General features: G+C 42.0%; 1 protein-coding gene across 1 annotated transcript; it reads left to right on the plus strand.

The window, feature by feature from the left end:
* Positions 1 to 258: 258 nt before the first annotated feature.
* LOC307169588 (adhesion G-protein coupled receptor G7-like) lies at positions 259 to 24,197 on the plus strand. The gene is made up of 16 exons (XM_079890322.1): positions 259 to 431; positions 526 to 639; positions 719 to 822; positions 945 to 1,094; positions 2,965 to 3,056; positions 3,174 to 3,282; positions 6,198 to 6,363; positions 10,372 to 10,476; positions 10,576 to 10,733; positions 10,974 to 11,138; positions 11,501 to 11,613; positions 11,705 to 12,033; positions 18,247 to 18,328; positions 23,414 to 23,572; positions 23,667 to 23,826; positions 23,922 to 24,197. Exons 1-16 carry the CDS (start codon positions 335 to 337, stop codon positions 24,096 to 24,098), a joined length of 2,280 nt encoding a protein of 759 aa, XP_079746448.1. The 5' UTR covers positions 259 to 334; the 3' UTR covers positions 24,099 to 24,197.
* The last annotated feature ends 988 nt before the right edge of the window (positions 24,198 to 25,185 follow it).

Genomic DNA, 25,185 nt, shown 5'->3' on the forward strand with positions numbered 1-25,185 from the left:
GAGATCCACCACTACAGCACCCCTGGACACCAGCACCTCAACATTCGACACCTCTACACTCCAGACAACAACCCAGAGATCCACCACTACAGCACCCCTGGACACCAGCGCCTCAACATTCAACACCTCTACACTCCAGACAACAACCCAGAGATCCACCACTACAGCACCCCTGGACACCAGCGCCTCAACATTCGGCACCTTTACACTCCAGACAACAACCCAGAGATCCCCCACTACAGCACCCCTGAACACCAGCACCTCAACATTCGACAACTTTACACTCCAGACAACAACCCAGAGATCCACCACTACAGCACCCCTGAACACAACAATGACCAAACCCAATCTGGTGTGTGAAAACAAGGGTACCTTACTAAACGGGATCTGCCTCTGCCCAGATGATTGGACTGGAACTACCTGCAACATCTGTAAAACCCATTTAAAATATTGCGTGATATGTAGACTGAATAATCTTGCTTAAGTTCTCAAGGTTACTGACAGTCTTCTCTTTTTTTTTTACAGCAAATTTCTGCCCTGAACAAAACCCCACACAAACCAGTGAATTCACCTTTCCAAAAACAGTCTTAGGCCAGTTTGCTTCCTCAGTTGAGCGATGTCCATCAAATACACCAAATGGTATTTCAGTCTACCTTTCTGTATTTACAATATACTCTCTAATTTAAATATCTCTTAATTTAACATGAATGTTTTTCAGCTGGAATCGCCAAAGCTTCGGCCCTCTGTAATAGATCTACTCACTTATTTGATCCTCCAAACACTCTAGAGTGTGGTTTGACCCTGGACACCATTAATAATGATGTAAGTAATCAATGTCTAATGATTGTAATGTATAGTCATATAAAACTTGAATTTTTCTCAGATGAAAACAGAAAAGGTTGCATGATTGCATAATTGATTTATTTTTTTATTTTTTTATGAAGCTTTCTGGAGGTCAAGCCAATGTCCTCAAATTAGCCTCCAGTACCCAGATCCTCACATCCATACCGGAACGGCTAACAGCCCACAACATCACAAATGCTGTAAAAATAACCAACATCCTGCTCTCCCGTAATGAAACTGCACAAAGCACGGTACTTATTAAGCCTTAAACAGATTTTAAAATTTAATGTCTCCTGTCATGAGGGACATTTCCAGATTTTCTCCATTTAAACTGTGTGTGTGTGCAGTTTGGAAACATTACCCTTTTTTATGTTTTTGTAAGAAGTCTCTTATGCTCACCAAGGCTGCATTTATTTCATGTAAATTATTGCAAAATATTATTAGAAATTAAAAGAACTGATTATTTATTCCTGTGATCAAAGCTGAATTTTCAGCATCATTACTCTAGTCTTCAGTGTCACATGATCCTTCAGAAATCATTCTGATATGCTGATTTGATGCTCAAGAAACATTTCTTGTTACATCTTATTCATATATAAATGTTTATAATGTTTTATTATTATCATTATTAATAATAATTATTATCAAAATAATTATATATTATATATTCATTGTATTATTATTATTATTATTGTAGTCGATTATGTATAGTGTTTTGTGGTGTACCTGGAGTAGTCAAATTAGTATATCTGTCTATTTCATGTGAAGTTTGGAAAATTTGCCATGAAATAGACAGATATACTAATTTGACTACTCCAGGTACACCACAAAACACTATACATAATCGACTGCGCAGGTCCAGTTTTAGATTATGTATATGGAACCATGCAAGCACTTTTTTTTTTGCACTCCTTTGATAAGGTTTTTCTACTCAGCACTCATATTGAGATAAATCACACCCATCTCACTCATAGAACCAAAAGTATGTCTGCAACATGTTTATAATACTGAAAAAAAAAACATTAATACCACCTGCCTAATCTGCCGTTGGTCCCTCTGCGTGCTGCCAAAACAGCGAAGACCCACCGAGGCATGGACTCAACAAGACCCCTGAAGGTGTCCTTTGGTATCTGGCACCAAGACATTAGCAGCAGATCATTCGAATCCTGTAGGTTGCGAGGTGGCGCTGCCGTGGATCGAACTTGTTGGTCCAGCATATCCCACACATGCTCAATTGGATTGAGATCTGAGGATTTTGGAGGCCAGGGTAACACCTTGAACTCTTCATCATGTTCCTCAAACCATTCCTGAACAATGTGTGCAGTGTGGCAGAGTGTATTATGCTGCTGAAAGAGGCCACTACCACCAGGGAACTCCACTGTCATGAAGGGGTGGACCTGGTCTGCAACAGTGTTTTGGTAGGTGGCACGTATTAAACATGAATGGCCAAACCCAGGGTTTCCCAGCAGAACATTTTCCAGAGAATCACACTCCCTCCACCAGCTTGTCATTGTCTCACAGTGCATCCTGGTGTCATTACCTGTAATTTTTTACATTATCATTTTATTATGGGACTCATTGGACCAGCTGACCTTCTTCCACTGCTCCAAGATCCAGTTTCGACACTCAAGTGCCCATTGTAGACTCTTTCGATGGTGGACAGGGCACTCTGACACTCTGACATAGACACTCTGGTCTGATCTACGCAGTGATGCACAGTGTTTTGTAGCCAGCCTTGAGTACCCAACACCCTGTTGTCGGTTTGTGGTTTATCACATCTCGGACCACTGTTGGTAAATTCTCACCACTGCCGACCGTGAGCAACCCACAAACTTTGCCATTTCAGAAATACTTGGACCCAGTTGCCTTGCCATAACAATTTGGACCTTATCAAATTCAATCAGATCTTTATTCCTGCCCATTTCTCATGCATCCAACATGTTGATTACAAGAATTGTTATTGTTTGCTTACCATCTAATCTACCCAGACCTTAATATGTGCTCTTGATAGGAGATGATCAACGATATTTGCTTCACCTGTGACCGGTCATAATGTTTTGGCTTATCAGTGCTTATACAAACTAGAGTTGTTTTGAGAAACTCTTTTTCTTCATTGTTCAGGATATTGCAGTGTCAGCAGTCGCCACAGTCAGTCAGCTTCTGAGCGCAGGTCATGGGATGTACTTTTCCGTCAACCAAACTGCAATAAATGAGTAACAAAACAATTCACACTCACTGCACTGACACTGACATACAGAACCATCTCAACCAAATTCATAAGCACTTTCTTTTTGACCTGCTAGTCTGACTTTTTAATTGTGTTTGTTTAGACTAACACAGACTCTACAGAAACTCTCTCTGCGTGAGGAGTCAAATCCATTGCTGGTGCAACCGAACATGGCAGTGCTGTCACTTATGGGGCAAACTCCAATCCGACAAGTGCAATTAACCTATTTTAAAGGCAAGTTTGAAGCTTTAATATACAACAGAACTCTCAAGAAAAAAGGTGCATTCATGGCATGTCAAAATGACAAGATTCTGACTTGTAAAAACTGTTCATGACCTTGTAGAACTTGCAATTGCAGTTCTACAAGGCTCCAACTTGTACCACCAGGCCACTGCAGATTAATTTTGCCATTAATAGTGTTACCATAGAGATGCATAATTACAAATCTAAGGACATGAACAGCTCTGAGTAGAACGTCACATGTTGTCGACTTGACCTGGTGTGAATGCAGCAAAAGAGGAAGAGTCATGATGCAGTGTTTTTATTTATGTACACTGCTGGTCAAAAATGTTGAATATTTTAGAAATGTTTATGTTTTCATAAGAAGTCTCTTATGACTGCTGCCAAGGATGCCATTTGCCCCAGGAGCCTCTGGAAATATTTCAGTGGTACCGCTGTTTTGTGCTTAAACAGGTTTTGTGAAAGACGTCCTGTCATGGGGATTGAGTCCAACTTCACACAGAGAAAAGAGATGTTCTGCACCGGGGAGAGCTTGCTCTTTTCCCAGTTGACCCGAAGTCCCAGTCGGGTAGGTGCTCGAGGATCTAGTCCCTGTGCGCAAACAACAACTCTCACGAGTGGGCTAGGATTAGATACTGTACCATGGAGGGAGTTGAGTTTACGAATACTCACTTACCTTAACGGTACAGGGGCAGCCTCTGCGACTTTCGTGAAGACGCGAGGAGACAGGGACAACCCGAAAGGGAAGACTTTGTACTGGTATGCCCCTCTGTCTAAGGCGAACTGTAGAAATGGTCCGATTCAGAACTCGCAGATCTAAGATTGGTCTCAACCCACCCCCTTTCTTGGGTTCGATGAAGTAAGGACTGTAAAACCCTTCTTCTCGGCTGGTGGGACAAACTCTATCATGTCCTTCGCTAAGAGGACAGCGATCTCCACACGAATGACAGCAGCGTTCTCGCCTCGTACAGAGGTAGAAAGAACGCCGCTGAATCTGTGTGGGCGCCTGAAGAAAAGAACAGCCGAACCGGACTGTTCTGATGAGCCAGCATGACGGGCTGGAAAGCGCTAGCCAGTGCATCCAGACTCTGGACTAGCGATACCAATGGAACCGCATTTCATGTGAGGCGGGTTGCGAGGGGGAGCAGTGGTTGCCACGTCGGGAGGTTTTGCATCGCTTGGCACTCGTGGTGAATGGTGTGTAAAAACACCTACTTTGCTCACAGAATCCGCTTTCGAGGGGGCTGCACCTCGTTGATTCTCTCACACTTACCTTACTCTCTTGCAACAAATTGCGGGGAGGCCAAGTGTTCTGTTCGTATCCACCAAGGTTCTGGTGCAAGTATTTGATGTCTGGCCATCGTAAAAAAAAACAAGGGCCATGAACACTGTGTGTGTGTGTGTGTGTGTGTGTGTGTGACCCAGGGAAAGAGAAAATTGCTATTTTTCTGACCATGTAAATGTCCCTCCCCCTTCCATGGGAGTGAGGCTCGCTCCAAGTCTGATGCTTGCGGAGGCCAAGGAAGTCATGGCTGCCAACTCGATGTCAGCCACAGACTGAACTATGACACCCGAAGATGGAAGTTCAGACGAGTCATTCAACTCATCAACTTGGGCACAAGTCATTCAAGGCATAAGCCCCCCCTCTGATGCTGTGATTGATAACTCATCTTCCTCATGAGCCCAGATTAAGAAATTAAGCTCACCCATGGACGAGCAGCCTAACTCATCCAGAAACTCGACTGGTGGACAAGAGTGTGCTGAGGAACAGGGGGCCCGCATTATCTCGGCAGAAGCTCACCCTTTGTAACCTCCAGATCGTCCTGAGCACCTGCCGCCAAAGCCTCGTACCCAGAGGTAGAAGAACCAGGAGAGAAAGCAGCTGAGGAGACTCTATGCCTCTTAAAGAAGTACGAGAGTTGCGACTGCAATGTTCCCATGGGCATGCTCTCGTGTATGACCTATCCATGAATGCCATTTCATCATCAGGGTTCGTACCCCTTTTCCAAGGTCAAATTCAAGCACTTTTCAAGCACTTTCAAGGTCCATTTTTAAGTTTTTTTTCGAGAACCTTACACCACCGTAAATTACATACCAATACATAGTTAAAATTATTATTTTGTGTTTTTATCACATTAAAAGAGATAATGCTATAAACAGCCAAAATTGTGTTTCGTAATAGCAGAAAGATCAGATATTTAAGCAAATCACAAATTTTATTTTTCAAAATGTATCACTGTCTAAGTAAATGATGCATATGAATAATACTTTTCATTATATTGATGTCCAAATATTGCTTCACAGATAATGTGATTTTCAGGCTGTAAAACTGAAGCAATTTCAAGGGCTGAAAATATGAAGACATAGGATTTGAACAGAAATATTTTACAGGCCTTGGTTTTGGGACACATTCTTGATATAGACAAGGTTTGAACAAAATCTGAGACAGTGCGGCAACAACCTGTAATTCCATTTTGACCCAGAAGACTATGACAATGCACAGGCACGTGTCACAGTGTCTGGTTTATGTTCCCTGGGTCACCACTAGATGTCCTCCTTCCCCAAGGTGTCTGTCACTATTCTGAACTGCATTTCCCACAAGTCCTGTCTGTCACTGATTGTTCATTGTCTTTCAGCTGTTTCTCGTCACCTTGTCAGCACTTGTGTATATATACCCTGTCTGTTTTAGTGTTTGTCACGGAGTCGTTGTATATGGTCACCACACTTCTGAGGTCTGTCTTTCTTGCTTGTTTCTTGTTTATTTGTATTGGATTGCTAACTTGGATTTTGACCTTGCCTGGACGACTATGAGTTGGATTACCCTTTAATAAACACCACTTTCATACTGCTCTTAGATCTTCCTGATTCCTGTGTGTGTTCGTGACAGAACGACTCCGTCACACTTAGATCCAGCGGTATGAGTTTTCATGACTGTTCCACAAACACTAAGAGGGAGAGGAGGCAGCTGAATGGGAATTCTCGAGCTGAAGAGGAGGAGCCGCGCATGACTTTATATGAATGTTTTGCGTTGGTTGCTCGTATCAGGGAGGAGAGTGCTGCGATCCCGGTTAATTCCGGGGAGAGAACAGCACCCAGTCACTCGCGGACACGAAGGAGAAAGAGGAAGACTTCCTCCATGCCAGTGCCGGTGGTCCCAGTGCCGGTGGTCCCAGTGCCGGTGGTCCCAGTACCGGTGGTCCCAGTGCCGGTGGTCCAGAGTCCAGTGGCTCCAAAACGCAGGAGGAGGAGAAAGGCTCCCTCCGAGACTATTCACGTCACGTCTGCCGATCCAGAGACTGTTCACGTCACGTCTGCCGAGCCTGTGTCACCGGGCAAGATGGCCGCCACAGAGCCTGTGTCCCCTGACAAGATGCCTGCTGAAACGTTGTTGGATTATTTTTCGACGCTATTCAAGATCCTAGAAATTCCCAGGAATGTTCACGTCACGTCTGCCGAGCCTGTGTCTTCCGACAGGATGGCTGCAGCCGAGCCTGTTCACGTCACGCCTGCCGAGCCTGTGTCTTCGGACAAGATGGCCGCCGCCGAGCCTGTTCACGTCACGCCTGCCGAGCCTGTGTCCCCGGACAAGATGGCCACCGTCGAGCCTGTGTCTGAGCCGGTGGTGTCTGTTCCTGAGCCTGAGCCCTCAGTGACCGTGACACTGGCCATTATGGCCACAGCCATGTGGTGTGTGTGGGCTACGCACACACTTGAGCCGATGGTGTCTGTTCCTGAGCCGGTGGTGTCTGTTCCTGGGCCGGTGGTGTCTGTTCCTGAGCCGGTGATGTCTGTTCCTGTTCCTGAGTCGGTGGTGTCTGTTCCTGAGCCGGTGATGTCTGTTCCTGTTCCTGAGCCGGTGATGCCAGTGTCTGTTCCTGAGCCGGTGATGCCAGTGTCTGTTCCTGAGCCGGAGCCAGTGTCTGTTCCTGAGCCGGAGCCAGTGTCTGTTCCTGAGCCGGAGCCAGTGTCTGTTCCTGAGCCGGAGCCAGTGTCTGTTCCTGAGCCGGAGCCAGTGTCTGTTCCTGAGCCGGAGCCAGTGTCTGTTCCTGAGCCGGAGCCAGTGTCTGTTCCTGAGCCGGAGCCGGTGGTGCCAGTTCCAGTGCCAGCTCCAGTGCCTGAGCCGGTGGTGCCAGCTCCAGTGCCTGAGCCGGTGGTGCCAACTCCAGTGCCTGATTCAGTGGTGCCAGTTCCAGTGCCAGTTCCAGTGCCTGAGCCGTTGGTTCCAGTGCCTGAGCCGGTGGTGCCAGTTCCAGTGCCAGTTCCAGTGCCTGAGTCGGTGGTGCCAGTTCCAGTGCCTGAGTCGGAGATGCCAGTTCCAGTGCCTGAGCCGGTGGTGCCAGTTCCAGTGCCTGAGCCGGTGGTGCCAGTTCCAGTGCCAGTTCCAGTGCCTGAGCCGTTGGTGCCAGTTCCAGTGCCTGAGCCGGTGGAGTCTGTTCCAGTTCCTGAGCCAGTGGAGTCTGTTCCAGTTCCTGAGCCGGTGGAGTCTATTCCAGTTCCTGAGCCTCTGGAGTCTGTTCCAGTTCCTGAGCCTCTGGAGTCTGTTCCAGTTCCTGAGCCGGTGGAGTCTGTTCCAGTTCCTGAGCCGGTGGAGTCTGTTCCAGTTCCTGAGCCGGTGGAGTCTGTTCCAGTTCCTGAGCCTGTGTCGTCTCCGCCGTGGCCGCCCGAGGGATTGTCTCCTCCCTGGCCGCCCAATGGACTATCTGCTCCGCCCTGGCCGCCCGATGGACTATCTGCTCCACCCTGGCCGCCCGATGAATGGTCTGCTCTGCCTTGGCCGCCTGAAGGAAAGTCTCCGCCCTGGCCGCCCGATGGGCCGCCTGCTTCATCCTGGCCGTCCGATGGACTGTCTGTTTCGCCCTGGCTGCTGGCTAAACCGTCACCCTCTGTTCCTGTTCCCCTTCATGGACCTGGCCCCCCATCCCTCCCCCTGATCCTCCACCGTTCCACCTCCCTCCTGAGCTCTTGTTTTGTTTGTTTTTTGTGGGTCTTGGAGCGTCTGGTAGCCGCTCCGTAGAGGGGGGGTTATGTCACAGTGTCTGGTTTATGTTCCCTGGGTCACCACTAGATGTCCTCCTTCCCCACGGTGTCTGTCACTATTCTGAACTGCATTTCCCACAATTCCTGTCTGTCACTGATTGTTCATTGTCTTTCAGCTGTTTCTCGTCACCTTGTCAGCACTTGTGTATATATACCCTGTCTGTTTTAGTGTTTGTCACGGAGTCGTTGTATATGGTCACCACACTTCTGAGGTCTGTCTTTCTTGCTTGTTTCTTGTTTATTTGTATTGGATTGCTAACTTGGATTTTGACCTTGCCTGGACGACTATGAGTTGGATTACCCTTTAATAAACACCACTTTCATACTGCTCTTGGATCTTCCTGATTCCTGTGTGTGTTCGTGACAGCACGTGCCTGATAAATAGCCTTGTGGCGAGCAGGACGAGGCCAAGGGCCATGAGAGAGGCACGAGGCCGGTGGCGTGATTACTGATGAGCGACACCTGCACGACGCACCGGTCTCGTATTTCTCACGGAGGAGCGGAAGCATAAAGGAGGAGCGACGACAATGAAGAGCGAGAGAGGACAGGCCTGAACTTGTGTTGTGTTGTGTTTTGTTTTATTGTGACAGCAGTCGTCCGTGAGGGGCTGCTGTCTCTTACTTTGGTTTTGTATTTGTCTTATTTGTATAATTAAAATGTGCTTGCATGTCCTCCTCCTTCCCATAACAACGAACCGCGTTACAAGCCTATATTAATTGAAAAAAGAAAAAAAAATATTTCATTGCCAAGACATTTATCTACTGGAATAGCGCAGTGTAAATATTGCATAAGGCCATCCTCAACCTTACAGTAGGCTACTTGTATGACACTCCATCTGACACGATTTCTGTTCAGCAATCAAAGATTGTTGTTATGCACTGGGTTAACGTTTGCAGGTTTTAAGATGCGGGTAGTTAACATTACAGTTACTGTGCTGTAACTTTGTTCTTCACTGCATATTCCACAAACGAACGTGACATAACGGACATGTACTACAAACATTACATTATCACACCAAGTACTCCGTCACTAATGGCCCTTTCAGACAGGACTCGGAATGCGCTGCGTGATGAAACCCATTTATTTCAATGGCTTGATTAATTCGTGCAGCTCTTTTAGAGGAATTCACTCTTTTATTAAAGGAACACTCCACCGTTTTTTGAAATAGGGCTTATTCACCTTCTTTCCTGCATTTAGATAGGTGGGCAAATGCATTTTTGTCTCAGTGCATGCATTGTTTTAGTTTGACAGGGTCGGCGCTAGCTTAGCTTAGCTAGCATGTCCTGAGTAAAAGTGATAAAAAAAAACCCCCACCTAATTATTTCTTGCGGCCTGCGTATTCACAACGAGTACAAATAGCGATGCAGATTAACACTAGCCGATTTCCTAGGCAGATATTGACTTGGGACTATATTAGGGGGAAGCACAGGCGAAGCACTGCTACTTGGGCGCAGAGATGTCACGCAACACATGAAATCCTGTGACTTCCGTCAACATTCCATTTAAGGAAATTGCCTCTTTCAGAACGTCACTGATGTGAACTCCCTGCACTTATCTCTGCAAACGCAGAGAGAGACCGCTGATGTTTGCTCTAGTACCACATGACAATTTCATTGACCTTTTCTGAATACATCAGAGGTGTTTGGGGCTCCCAAGAGTGACCCCTAGTATCTGTATTTCGACACAACGTCAGAGAGGGAACTATCAGTACCTACAAGTTCAATTGCAGCACAAGCGAAAAATGTAGTTGTAAACTAGTTGTATACGCAAAGTTAAGTACTGTTACAATTAAAAGCATACTTTTATGCACTAAAAAAGTGGGTCAATTTAGTCCCAAGTAGTATTAAAATTGTACACTTACAAGTATAGTCCTAGTATATTGATGTTATTATACTTATACATAAAGTAAAAATATACTTGAACTTTACTTATGTATACTGAATAAAACTGAATTATACTTTTTTTTGTAAGGGTTTGGAATGTTAGAATGCTCCTAACAGTCATGTTTATCTTCATTTCTTCAGGGCAAAGTGATACTTTTTTACCTGACAGAATAAAACTGGATACAACACAGGCTGAGATTTCCAAAGATAGCATTGACCTTCAAATGAAAGTCAATTTCAGTGAAGGTCTACTTTCCCTCTTGTTGTATTTTGTAATTATTCCACTTGAAATTATTGGTTGAAAGTGATATTTTAACTATAATAACTTTGTCACTCTTTCTGTAGATTTTGATAAAGATGTTGGGTTTGTCCTCTATGATAGCGATCAGTTCTTTCAGACAAAAAGCTTTCAACCTTCTCTGGATACCAAGAGAAGAGTAATATCTGCTAACCTTCAAGAAAATCTTGGATTTGACCACATTGAGTTTGCAGTCACACCATCGGTGAGCAGCTAGTCCAACATCACACTTCCTTCTGGGCACACTTATTAATAATGAAATGAGAAAAAACACATTCTCTCAGGCTTTTCACTCTTAAAAATGAAGGTTCCAAAAGGGAGTTTTGGTTCCCCCCTAAAGAACCTTTCAGTATATAGTTCTAAACCATTTTTTTTCTTAGTGTGATATTGACAGAGGGCGGCACAGGTATATTGTTCATGAATTAATACATTGTTGATCTTTCAGGTCGATTCCACACTATCCCTCAACGACTTTGCATGTGTGTTTTGGAGTTACACTAAAAATGACTGGAGCCCAGAAGGCTGCACCAAAACAATGAACCCCTCAGGTCATGCAGTATGCAGCTGTCAACCGAAAAAATTTGAAAGTGCAAACTTTGCCATTCTGATGGTAAGATATATTTGTAAAAGGATGTAAACATCATTGATATTTGACTTTAATGGGTCAGTACACTCTAAAAAAAAAATAAAGGTGGTTTTCAGAACAATGCCATAGAAGATACATATTTGCTTCACCAAATAACCTTAAATGAACAATTCTTAAAAGAACAATTTTTTTCTTAGTGTAAAGAACATTTTTAATAATCAGAAGAACCGTTCTCCACTATAAACCTTTTGTGCAATGGAAATGTTCCATGGAATGCAAATGAACCAAAGATGCCAATAAAGAACCTTTATTTTTAAGAGTGTAAAGTCTATGATGCTGTGAATTAAAGTCCATTGCAATTAGAATTTTAGTGTAATTTTCTGCAGACATTTGATATCAACTATCAGTATTCTGAAGCCTTGCATTGGATCAGCATCACCGGCTGCGCTCTGTCTGTACTGGGTCTGTCTGTCACAGCTGGGTACCAAATCAAAACCAGGTAAAGGCTTATAGATTACACTGTTAAGTATAGCCACAGCTATTTGAGTGGTGAAACTTTTTATAGCTTATATTCATTCACTTTGCCACAGGAAGTCAAGAGGAGGCAGTCCTACTCTGCTAATGGTGAACATCTGCATGAGTATGACGGTTTTCTACCTTCTCTTCATCTTCGGCATAAACAACCCTGTCCAACATCTGAGTGTGGCAAAGTTGTCTGATCAGAACATAGTTCCTGAGTCAGACCATCACAAGTACCCAGATGAGGGTCCCTGTACAGCATTTACAGCTCTGCTTCAGTACTTCCTGTTGGCCACGTTCACTTGGAACACTCTGTACGGCATTAATGTGTTCCTCCTCTTCAAAAACGTGTCTGGAACACCCCCATGGTTTCCAAAGGTCTCCTTGGCTACTGGATGGGGTAGGGGACATTGAACAAAACACTAATGTATTGTGTAGTTTGTGACTAACATCTTGGTTTTCAGTATAGGTTAAAACGATATATGTGTAAATGCATCAACTGGTATAAATATTAAACATTTACTGCAATCATTAGCGCCACAGCAAAATAAATCCTTTTTTTTTTAAATGTCAAGAAAGCTTTGCTTTCTGTTGAGTTTTCCTCACGAACTTTAATGAAAAATTTCTCCTCATTTACTCACACTGTTGTTGTTCCAATGCCGTATGCCCTTCATTCTTTTTGTGACCACAAAAGGAGAATTAAAAACAAAATGTCCTGCTCGTGCTCGTCCATACAATGGCAGTGAATAGCAACCAGCATCAAGCTTTTTACAAAATATGCCAAAGCATCACAGAATGATCTCATGCGACTCATGCCATATATTCCAAGTGTTCTGGGAGTATACTATAGGGTTTGGAAAAAAACAAAACAACCAGAAACTTGCAGAAAAATCCTGACCTTAGCCGTTGGTCTTCTGTGCACTACTGGGCGACGTGCGAGTTTGAGACTTCCCAGAGATATTTAACTCGGTTAAAATAGCACACAGACACTTTTTTAGGGGAATTTCTAGGCATTTCATGTTGCGTTTTTGTTAATCTTGATTTCTCACAACTTGTGTGCTTTTTCTGGGAAAGACGGAGTGAACTGGGGCACTAATAGAATGCACACATTGCGCAGCCGTGCAGAGAAGACTAACTGCCAAGGTCAGGATTTTCATAAAAAAATACATAAAACTTTTGTTTGGTTTGTTTATTTATATACCCCCAGTACACATGGAATATAAGACAAGTGTTGCATGGGATCATTCTGTGATACTTCTGGATATTTTTTAAAAGCTAGATGCTGGTCGTTATTCACTGCCATTATATGGAAGAGTGCAAGCAGATTTTTTTTAGTTATTTTTTATTCTCCCCTTATGGTCCGAAGAAGAAAGAAGGGCATGTGGCTTTAGAACAACACCAGGGTGAGTAAATGAAGAGGTTTTTTTTTTTGTCATTTTAGGGTGAACTATCCCTTTAAGGTTTGTTGAACGTTAATCATCTAAAGTACTGTATGATTGTGTGGAATTGACCCTCTCACTGTGATGTTTTCTTACCAGCATGAAGAAGCGATAACGGTGAGGGAATTACCTCAGTTATTAATAAAGGAGTAGTTCACTTTAAAATGAAAGTTACCCCATGATTTACTCACCCTCAACTCATCCTAGGTGTATATGATTTTCTTCTTTCAGAATACAATCGGAGTTATATTAATAAACACCCTGACGCTTCCGAGCTTTAAAATGGCAGTGGATTGCAACCATCAGTTTGAAGCTCAAAAAAAGCTTCCAGGCAAACGAACATACGGATTCGACTCTGCTACGACCATGCTACTTCTGTCATCGTAAGTTGCGCTTTAGACGCAATTAGAATGCTTTTGGCTGGAGGCTAGAATTTTAATTTGTAACATGTTAAATATGAATATTTTTCTTACACAAAGTCATCATTTTTCTTCAGAAGGCCTTTATGAACCCCCCAGAGCCATGTGGAGCACTTTTATGATGGATGGCACTTTTTTTGAGCTTCAAACACATGGTTGCAATCCACTGCCATTATAAAGCTTGGAAGCGTCAGGACTCCAAATGTATTCGTCTGAAAGAAGAAAGTAAGATACACCTAGGATGGCTTGAGGGTGAGTAAATCATGGGGTAATTTTCCTGTTAAAGTGAACTACTTCTTTAAGCATTATCTAGAGTAACCATGCGTTTCGAGCATGTCAAGTATTACCGTATTTTCCGCCCTGTAAGGCGCACTTAAAAGCCTTTAATTTTCTCAAAAAACGACAGTGCGCCTTATAATCCGGAGCGCCTTATATATGGATCAATTGGTTGATCCATACTGGTTGTACACGGCGCTCAAGGCGCTCTGTCAAAATGGCACCTTTCAAGAGACACGCTTACAACGCAGAGTTCAAGCTCAAGGCTGTCGGTCACGCAGTAGAATATGGGAATAGAGCAGCAGCGAGAGAATACAACATTAATGAATCAATGGTGCGGAAGTGGAGGAAGCAAGAAGATGACCTGCGCCAAGTAAAAAAGACTAAACAGAGTTTCCGAGGGAACAAAGCGAGATGGCCACAGTTAGAGGACAAACTCGAACAGTGGGTTGTTGAACAGAGAGCAGCAAGTAGAAGCGTCTCTACAGTCACTATTCGAATGAAGGCAACAGCGCTAGCACGGGACATGAACATCGATGAATTTCGAGGCGGTCCTTCTTGGTGCTTTCGTTTTATGAAAAGACGTAATCTCTTCATCCGCACACGAACTACCGTCTCGCAGCAATTTCCGTGCATACTGCAAAAAGAAGATCACTGAAAAGAAGATCCGGCCAGAGCACATCACCAACATGGACGAGGTTCCACTCACCTTTGATATTCCCGTGAACCGCACTGTGGAGAAAACGGGGACCAGTACGGTGTCTGTACGCACCACAGGGAATGAGAAGTCATCCTTCACTGCAGTTCTCGCCTGCCAGGCTAATGGCCAGAAACTTCCACCCATGGTTATTTTCAAGAGGAAGACCTTGCCAAAAGAAAACTTTCCAGCCGGCGTCGTCATCAAAGCTAACCCGAAGGGATGGATGGATGAGGAAAAGATGAGTGAGTGGCTGAGAGAAATTTACGTCAAGAGACTGGGTGGCTTTTTCCACACAGCTCCGTCCCTATTGATCTACGACTCCATGCGCGCCCATATCACCGATGCTGTCAAAAAACAAGTGAAGCAAACTAATTCGGAGCTTGCCGTCATTCCGGGTGGATTAACTAAAGAACTCCAGCCGCTAGATATTGGTGTCAACAGGGCGTTCAAAGCTAGACTGCGAGCTGCGTGGGAGCAGTGGATGACAGAAGGTGAACACACGTTCACCAAGACGGGGAGACAGCGCCGGGCGACTTACGCCACTATCTGCCAATGGATCGTGGATGCCTGGGCTGATATATCAGTCTCAACTGTGATCCGAGCTTTCACGAAGGCAGGAATAATCTCTGAACTGCCAGGCAACAGCAGCGACACTGACTTGGATAATGACGAGAGGGAGCCGGGCAGGTTGGATGCCGTAGTCGCCCAGCTGTTCAATTCGGACACTGAAGAAGAAGAATTTGAGGGATTCGTGGACGGGGAATGAACTGAAAAAGTGAGCTTTACGTGTTATACGTAACTGAACAATGTTGAGTTATGCACTAACGTTTGATTTAGTGGTATCAGACTGTTTCTTTTACTACGTGTTTACTGAATTAGGGAAAAGTTCCCCTCCACGTTTGGGAGAAGAGTGAGCAAGGCTGGGAGATATTGTTAATATGCACATCAACGGTTGAACAACGTTACCATGGGAGTGAACGGAGTTGTCAGAACGCTTAATAAAGTTTGACTTTATCTGACTGTTTTGTTGACATTCCCTTTAGCACAGCTCCATCTAGTGGATGCATAACGCAAACCCAGTCAAACGTTTGACTGCAGTATCTTCTATTCTATGCGCCTTATAATCCGGTGCGCCCTATATATGAAAACAGTTCTAAAATAGGCCATTCATTGAAGGTGCGCCTTATAATCCGGTGCGCCTTATAGTGCGGAAAATATGGTAAAATAGGCCTATATATAATCGGCAAAGGGTTTTAAGTATGTTTTTGAAGATTACAAAGTTGATGAGGCTTCAGAAATCACTCATCTTGCTTAAACTAAATACGAATAAGAAGTCTTGCTTGTATTGGGAAAAAAACACACTATTGACTCGGTGAGAAGATATTATAAAACTGTATTTCAAATGATTGTTTAGTTATATTGATCAAGTAGCTTTACTGCAGTGTACATGACTGTATTTTAATTAAAACGTTTTTTTAGCATTTTTAATCACTTTTCCAAAAACGAAAGAAAGAAAGGTAGGTGTATACTTGTGTATATTGTTATCAACCAACATTTTTATGAATATTGGTAAATCGTTTTTTCTTATTTCACCCACCCCTGCATCCTGGGTATTAAAGGCAGGGTAGGTAGGTTTTTTCTAAAAAAAACTTTTTCCCAAATTTGTTTAAACTGTCTTTATATACCAATACATAATTAAAATGTAAGTACTCTGAAAAGGAGAGTATAAAAATCGAGTGTCTGTAGTCCTCCAGGGCTGCAATAAACACAGCAATTTATTTCCATTCGGAACGAATGAAATGATTGGCTGGGTGACTGTCAATCTCCCTCGCTACCATGGCTACCACCCCTGCTGCTACAGGAGCTGCCCACATGCGCGCACCCATTTTAGTTGAGGAGGGGAAGATGCACGGAAGCTAGGAAGAATCACAATTATGGCAGAGAAAGAGCAGTCAAAATTCCCAGTACCTGCATATACAGTCAGCGAAGGCAAACAAGGCAAAAAAAAGGAAGATAGTATTCGAAAAGGCTATGACCAAAAAGTCTTTGGATAAAGCAAGAAGTCAGACGAGAGTCAATATCGGCCAACAATGCTTTCATCGTGGAAGCTCTTACATGCAAAACACAGTATATGTTATAAATCTTAACGAAATTCACCTTCATCACAGTGTAACTGATGGTAATGGGAAAACGTGTATCAATGCAACCTGTTTTTAGCTTTTCCTTATGTTACTAGCTTGTTACCGAATCAATCTCAATATATTTTAAACTTTACCAGTATCGAAATGCTAGCTTGATAGTAGGGCTGGGCGATATATCGATATAAAAAATATATCGATATATTTTTGAAATGCGATATGGAATTAGACCATATCGCATATATCGATATAGTTCAAATTTGCGCTCATCTTGCTCCCCGCACCTCCTTACCCACTCTGCGTGCGTGTTTAGAGCATGTTATGTTAAGAGAGGCGAATCATGACTACTTCAGAAAACCCAGCACAATAGGAACTACCAGGCAGTGACGTAAGTGTACGCTGAAATAAAGTTTTTCACCTCAGAAAAAACGACTTTCTTGTCCTGTCAGCCGTTATCCTGTACTTGTCGGCTAGCGCACTCTTCAATTGCGCGCGCAAATGCGGCGGGGCGCGCTGTTATCACCTCACTGATCAAGTGCAAAGAAACTACGAGCATGCAACGCCGTTACTTTGTAAATTACACCAAATAAAAGTAATGCAGGGATTTTCATTCTATTCACCAGGAGCAGTTTCCATGTTTCATTAACAGTTCTTGTTAATATTGTGTATTCACCATGGTAACTGTCATTTCCATATTAACCACAAAATACCACTATTTTTCTTTGTGTTATTTTTTTATATTTTTAAATGTCTGTAGTGGCTCATACCAACATTGTATTAACAAAAACTAGTTTGGGACTGCTATTTAATAGCTTTAGCATAGGCCTAATGTTTATTTATTAGTACTAGTCTTTACTATTAGTCATATTCTTACAATTTATGTTAAGTAAAGGGGAAAAGTACTTGTGTGTGTTAACAAATTTTGTGTAAACGTGTTATAATTTGCCTATATATATATATATATATATATATATATATATATAGGCAAATTATAACGTTTACACATAATTTGTTCATATATATTCAATGTAAACTTTGATAATCATAATTAATAAATCGCAATTACAATTTGAAGGGAAAAATCGGCAATTATGATTTGTGTCATAAACGTTCAGCCCTAACTTAGGTGAAGAAACCTGTTTATTATTTATTAATTTGATTTTGCAACTGTTCACTGAAATAGGCGGTTTCAATAAAACTACTTGTGACATGTCATATTTGGCTTTGACTTTGACTGAATATTTGTCACTACATGCACTGCGCTCCTCTCCGCTCGGCGCTGGCAAATGTGTCCTCCAGCTGAGCGGTCGGCATCACGTGTTCATGTGTTTTGGGGGCGTGGCTTTGGAAGGAGCCCAGAAGGGAGGGGGTGGGAGTGATTGGAAATAAATAGCTGTGTTTATTGCGCCCTGAGAGGACTACAGACACTCGATTTTTATACTCTCTTTTTCAGAGTACTTACATTTTAATTATGTATTGGTATATAAAGACAGTTTAAACAAATTTGGGAAAAGTTTTTTAGAAAAAACCTGCCTACCCTGCCTTTAACTGCAAAATCAAACATAAGACTAAACCCTGAATATGAAATAATATATCCAATATTTAATGTCATTAAATGTCAATAAATCTTTTTATGTTTAGTTCTACCTGCTGTTATTGTTGGTATCTCATTGGGTTCCACCTACAGTGTGAAAGATCCTTTAGGTTATCGACAAGAAGAGTTGTAAGTATCAAATATTTCCATTTTTTAAAACTAAACTTTATTACTTTTATGCCCAGACTCACAAACAAGGGTTACGCCTAGTCCCAGACTAAAATGGATGTTTGAGCTGTTTTATGTCAGTGCCATTGTTTTGTCTAAAGATGCACACTAATGTTTTTTTAAGGCACCATTAAAAAAGCTACTTCAATGCCCTAATTTAAGACCTAACCCTGGCTAAATCTAAGCCCTGCCTGCGAAACCAGCCCTTAGGATAGTTCACCCAAAAAGGAAAATTCTGTCATCATTTACTCAGCCTCACATCGTACCGAACCCATAAGACTTTCGTTCATCTTCAAAACACAAAGATAATTTTAATGAAATCTAAGATATTTATGTCCCTCCATTGACAGTCTACGCAACCACCACTTTGACACTTTGAGCAGTTTAGTCCAAATTGAATCACTATATATGATGAACAGATTGAATTTAGGCTTTTATTCACATATGAACATTGTTCAGCGAACATAAACAAGCTCAAGCATCCTTGTTTGCGTCGCTGAGAGCGTCAGGCTCGAGTGAAATCCTCCACTGTGTCTCAAACGCTCAAGACTGGATGATTTCACTCGAGCCTGACGCTCTCAGCGACGCAAACAAGGATGCTTGAGCTTGTTTATGTTCGCTCAAGGCCTGTAAGTTTTCGTCCATGATTAGGCTTACAGCAATGCTGGACAGGCGTCTCTGCCTCTGCCCTGCACGCCATGGCCCTCCTGCTAGTGTATCAGGCCAAGGCACTCAAAGAGTTGCACGAGGGTAGTTCTGACCCAGGTTGATGCAGGAACTGCGCACAGCGACGGACCTCACCCTACGTGCATGAATGAACCTCATTGGTGCTTGCTGAAGCTCAAACGTGCTGTGTAACACGAGAATGAACCTCAATGGTTCATGCCGAAGCTTAAACGTGATGTGTAACACATAAAAACGAACCTCATTGGTTCTTGCAGTAGCTCAAACAATGCTGTGTGCAAGCATGCTTGAGCTTCCATAACTGATGTGAGCTTTGATGAATGTTTATATGTGGATAAAAGCTTAAATTCAATATGCTAATCTTATAAAGTGATCGAATCATTGCAGGAAATTTGGACTGAACTGCTCAATTCATGTGGATTAGTTTCATGATCTCTCAGAGATGTATAAAGTACTAGAGACCCAGACTTGAGTAAAAGTACAAGTGCTCTATCAAAAAAGTGACTTGAGTAGAAGTTGAAGTGCTCTTTAAGCAAAACACTTAAGTAGAAGTACTAAAGTATTCAACATTTTTTGTACTTAAGTATTGCAAGTAGTTTATTTTAAAATTTACTACTCAAGTACTGAAAGTAAAAGTACAAGTATTGTGTTATGAAGTTATTAAAGAAAACAGTCAAAAGTTTGAACATCATATTGTTTATATTATTTCAAATGTTTAGGACACTCACAATTAATTTGGCTGAAGCAGCAGTACAAGGACAGGAATGTTCAAGAACACCTTAACACACTGAGCTTAACTCTTTGTAAACAAAAACAGATCAAATATGTCCCTTCCCCCTTTACAGCATCCCTCTCTTCTCTTCCCTGCTTGTGCCTTTTTTCTCTACAGCTTATTGGGTATTTATCAGCATGTAACAGCGATCTCTGGAAGCTTTGTTTATGTCAGGGAGTTCCTGGAATGGCTCTTCTTCTGTGTTCCATATATGGTCTAATGTGCATAGGGCGCCCTCAGGCTGCCAGTATGGACTGAAAACAGTACATCAGAGATCCAGCGCTCATAATGATTACATCGGCCCATTTTGGTTATAATAATTTAAATAAATATTATTCCTCTCTATAGAAATCTAGCGTAAACCTATGAAATCTATCAATCTGTCAAAATCTGCACATTTTTGAGCTAAAAGCCCTGAGGGACGTTGTTTGGTCAAGTGCTTTCATGACGACCGCACATGAGTTTTTTTTTTTTTTTTTCTGAATGGGTGCACCTGATGCTCATAATTCATATTAAAGGTATCGACTATTTATTCCTGATATATAACTGACACAAATTAAGACATAACTGTCCCTATAAGTTTCTCAGAATAAAATAGTGCTCAAATACTGACACTTGAGTCTTATATCATTTTAATGATGTATAGTTTGTCAAGGTAATAACATTACATCTAATAGTAGCCTAACTTAAACTATTTAAACAAAGAACGAACGATTCAGTGCATCGGCGTCCTCATGACGGCTAACAGCTACGCACTTCAATCTATACGAATTGTCTTTCACTCCGACAAATTAAAACATGGACTCTAAGTAGGGCCAGGGGTGGTCTCCTTCCTCACCCTCACCCTCACCGCCACGATCACTCGAAGTTCTGGTTCTTCCATCTCGAAACAAATGAACAAAGCTCAAGTGTTCTCAATGAAGGCAGGCAGCAGAGCGAAAAGCCTCTGTTATACTCCAGTTTGGACGCGTACACGACAGCTGCGCACAGCTCGGACGCGGACTACTTGTATTTATACTTTCTGCTGAGGTCCGCTCGGTAAACGCGTTAAACGCATGCGCAGTAGATCGGTCTGGCCAGTATAATCGATATTTTAAATATTTATAGTTTATATTTGCATTTATGTCAAAACCTAGACACTTTCAAACAGTGGCGGACTGGGACAATAATTCAGGCCGGGAATTTGACTCCACTGCCAGGCCACCTCTGCTGGTGCAGTCACCACCACCCTATTCATGTAATCTACTGGACTGATAAACTTGTAGGCTAACCCTATTAATGTAATAGGTTATAGCATAATTGCCTAAGTCATTTTTTGTTTCTTCTTGTTTTCCAGACATTGAAATATGACTTAGGCAATTATGCTATGAGGCTAACGATATCTAAAAATAATTTTGTAGACATAGAGATGCACCGATTACAATTTTCTAGGCTGATTCCGATTTTTTTTTTTCTAACCACTTTACAGCACACACAAATATTTATTTTTGATCTTTTCTTGACTTTAACCCTTTCACGCGTAAGTTTAAAATATTCTAACTGACACCCCCACCCCCAGAGTGAGTTTTTTCAAGGCGAACGTTCCCTTTAATGTTTCCATGGCGACGCGTCACGCGATATTATATTTGAAAAGATTGTTATGGCTGCTTCCACAGACATCAGTGTGTATTTTACAAACTCCAAATGTATTGTTTTACTCGTGCTTATGTGTATTTAAATATCTGAAACCTAAAATAAACATTATGAGGTTGAAAACACTGCTTAGTTGTGATATATGACAGCGCTGTATGTGTCCGACTCTGGCTCAGCGCCAGCCAACGCGCGAAAGCACAGTTTGAATCTGGCAGTTATGCGACGTCTCAAATCGGTAAAATTAAATATGTAAAATTATAGACGTACTGAGTGGCACATAACGTGAAGTAACATGGCATTTTATTTTGTTTGAAATTTAACTTGTCCAGTGGGACAACTAATTTTCTATTCCACAAAAAAATCCACTTGTCCCGGACAAGCAGACAAGCCTTAATGTTGAGCCCTGCACTAACACTATTCTGTCTACTTTTTATTCATTTTTATTTATTATATAAAAAATATGCTACATGTAGACGAAACGAGACTTGACACAGCACAGCAGCACTTACATATTGTTGCTCGTTTGTTGGTTTAATTTTATCTATTGTGATTATCTAAAGTGATTTGGATGAAAGCGTTCGTCTGCCAAATTATTATAAATATAATGTAAATGTAATCTTGACCGACCTGTTCCCTCCCTTACTGGCGAACATGGCTGGGATTTTGCAGCAGCTTGCTGCGTCTGTGGCCAGGGCTTTTTTCCTTTTTATACGCTCCCTCTGCTCCTCCTTTGCGTTTACGCTCCATTTTTTGAACGATTTAGTCAGATATACCCCGATATACCCTGTAGGCAGTGCGTCGCTGACGTTGGGTGGGAATGTCATTTTCACTCCGCCATTGCCTGATTCGTCGATTGAGAGATCCGTCAATTAATTCGTAGTTGCACACCAGTCTGCCAGGCTGATCGTCTGCACAGCGGCAGCCGGCAGGCCAGAACGACCGTCAGGCCACCGGGAAATGTCCCGGTGCTCCCGATGGCCAGTCCGCCCCTGCTTTCAAACATAAAAATGACATTTATTAATATGTATTCGTGTCAAAATGACATATAAACATCTTTTCCTATTCTATTTTGCCTGGAAACACTTCCAACAGGCTTGCGTGAAAAATAGGCATTTGTTCTATTTCTAGAATGCACGCGTTTTCCGTTTTTTCAAATTCTGCGTCCATGTTATTTCCATCTCTTTCGCGGTTTTAACCTAATGAACGCGCGCCCTTGGTCCGCGCGGTCACAAAAAATGGGAGGCACGCGCCAGTCCGCAACGAGCCTCCGCGCGCACCCCCGATGACGATTTTTACGTCACGCGGACCCTTGCGGACCCTCGCGCCGTCGCGGTCGCGGAAAGTATAACAGAGGCTTAACAGAGGCTAAAGGCAGAACGGGAGCACGCGCCGTCTTCTTGATCGTTTGATTCGCTGGGCTAGCTTCATCAAACCTGGTGACAGAGCCATCTACCGCTCTGGCAGTGATAACGTGGGTTTAGAATTATTCGTAACATTTTTATAATTGTAACGAGTAACGATGCAGCACATACAAAATGTATCGGAGTAAAAGTATTACACTCGTCGAAAATATGTACTGAAGTAAAAGTGGAAGTAGAAAAAAATAATACTCTAGTAAAGTACAGATACAGCCTGTTAGTACTTAAGTACAGTAGTGAAGTAGTTCTACTTCGTTACTATACATCTCTGTGATCTCTTTATGAACTTTTTGAAGCATAAAAGTGGTAATGGAGGGACAGAAAGCTCACAGATTTCAGTAAAATATCATCATTTGTGTTTCGAAGATGAACTAAAGTCTAATGGGTTTGGAACGATATGAGGTTGAGTAAATGACAGAATTTTCATTTTTGGGTGAACTAACCCGTTAAATGTAAAATATTTGTTTTACTTTATTTGTGTGTTTTTACATTGTTCTCTCTGGATTTTAGTTGTTCAGTTGTCACTCTTCTTTGATGCAGTTGCTGGCTGGCTTCACTGGACCACAAACAGAAGTTCAGTATGGGGAAACCCATGTTTTGGGGATTCTTGCTCCCATTAATGCTCATGCTGCTCTCAAACATGGCAATACTGGTGCACTTCTCTCACAACATCTGCAGGACCAACCCTAACTTAAACAGGTATGTTTACTTTGGGACCAGAAAAGCACTATCAGTTATCAACCAAAAGGCATTTATGGGAATATATTTAACCAATAACACTGTTGCTGTTTAGATCATGGAAAACTCCTCTAAAGAAGAAGATTTTGAGTAGTTTCTCTCTGGCAGTGATGCTCGGCCTGTCCTGGGTCACCGGCTACATTTTGATCATCACCCATGAAACAAATCTCAAACTTATTCTGAGTGTGGTTTTCTGTCTCTTAAACACAACACAAGTATGTTAAAGCACATTGCACAACAATGCACAACATATTATAATGGATTATAAATGAAATCAGCAATGCTTCTGTTTTTCTTTCCATTTCCAAAGGGTGTTCAGATATTAATTTTATTCACTCTGAGGCCGTTATTAAACTCAAACCCAGCATTTCTGGACAGTCTGCGTGCATTAAACATAGGCTTTCACAGGAAGACTTTCTTTTTATGGAAAAATAAGAAACCAGAAAGCAACGAAAGCTACAAATCCACTGATTATGAATTGTCCTGATGGGCCATCAAAGGTAATAACCAAAAAAATATTATTTTGAGACTTCCTTTAATTAATTTCAATGAACTTGTGCAAAATCAGTTTTTGTGTGTGTTTTTAGTAATTGTGTAATACAATTACACAGCAAAAGTTCAGTGACATTTTTATTTGTGCATGGTAGAAAGCAAATACTGATACTGACATAATGACATTAAATAAATATGGAAAATTGAACTACACGATTCAGTGAGCAGGCTACACAGTGAACTCAACGCTATGCTTGAGCAAACAGTTTGTGAATAGGCTACTACAAATGATGGCCGTGAAAGAGACTGTGAACACATTGAATAGGATATGTTTAGTTGGTGGGGTGGGGTGGGGTGGGGCACAAAATGGGGGAAAATGATTTCGCACTTTAAAAAAAGCTAGTACTGCCCGTACTAGCAATTTTATGTGTATGTGTGAATTTTGTGTGTATTTGTGTGTTTATGCACAAAAAAATGTTCTGAATTTAATGTGTATGTGTGATATATTTAATGTATATATTTACAATGTTTTATTGTGTGTGCCATTAGGAGCTTTTTGGGCTTTGTTCACACTGTACACAAAACTGATTTGGTTTTAAATTTCAATCTTTAGGACTTACTGTTGAAACATTTTTCAGGTTATGAAATCTGCCCTGCTAATTACAAAAGTAGTATAGGCTTCTATTCACCACTAATGAATGTCATATAATTCACACGAAAATGTGCCACATTCCAAATGATGATAAAAACTGCTCGAAATCTGATCTGAGGGAGAAAACAATTGAAAACAACAACAACAATAGATATAGCTTTGTTAACACCTGATTTCATTGGCTTTATTTGCGGTTCAGACTAAAGAAACATTTTTTTTTTTAGATGTGTCTGAACAAAGCTTGACGACTAAGGTTTGGAATTGCAAGTTTATTGTCAGCTGCCAGTTCTGTTTTTTTGCAATGTTTGATTTGCTCTAATGTAAAATAATATAAATGTACTGTGAACACACCAATCTTCACATCAAGTTTGGCTCATTTCTTCTTTTTTACTAATCACTGTTGACATATATTAAACATTGATGAAATGAC

This window comes from Squalius cephalus (genome assembly GCF_949319135.1).
Source record: "Squalius cephalus genome assembly, chromosome: 13".
NCBI classification, from domain to species: Eukaryota; Metazoa; Chordata; class Actinopteri; order Cypriniformes; family Leuciscidae; genus Squalius; species Squalius cephalus.

Bases quoted from the DNA above. Each gene is read 5' to 3' on its own strand.
- LOC307169588 (XM_079890322.1), top strand. From the start codon at position 335: ATGACCAAACCCAATCTGGTGTGTGAAAACAAGGGTACCTTACTAAAC. The intron at 3,057-3,173 runs GTAACAAAACAA...GTGTTTGTTTAG, and splicing joins AACCAAACTGCAATAAATGA to ACTAACACAGACTCTACAGA. The intron at 23,827-23,921 runs GTATGTTAAAGC...CCATTTCCAAAG, and splicing joins GTCTCTTAAACACAACACAA to GGTGTTCAGATATTAATTTT.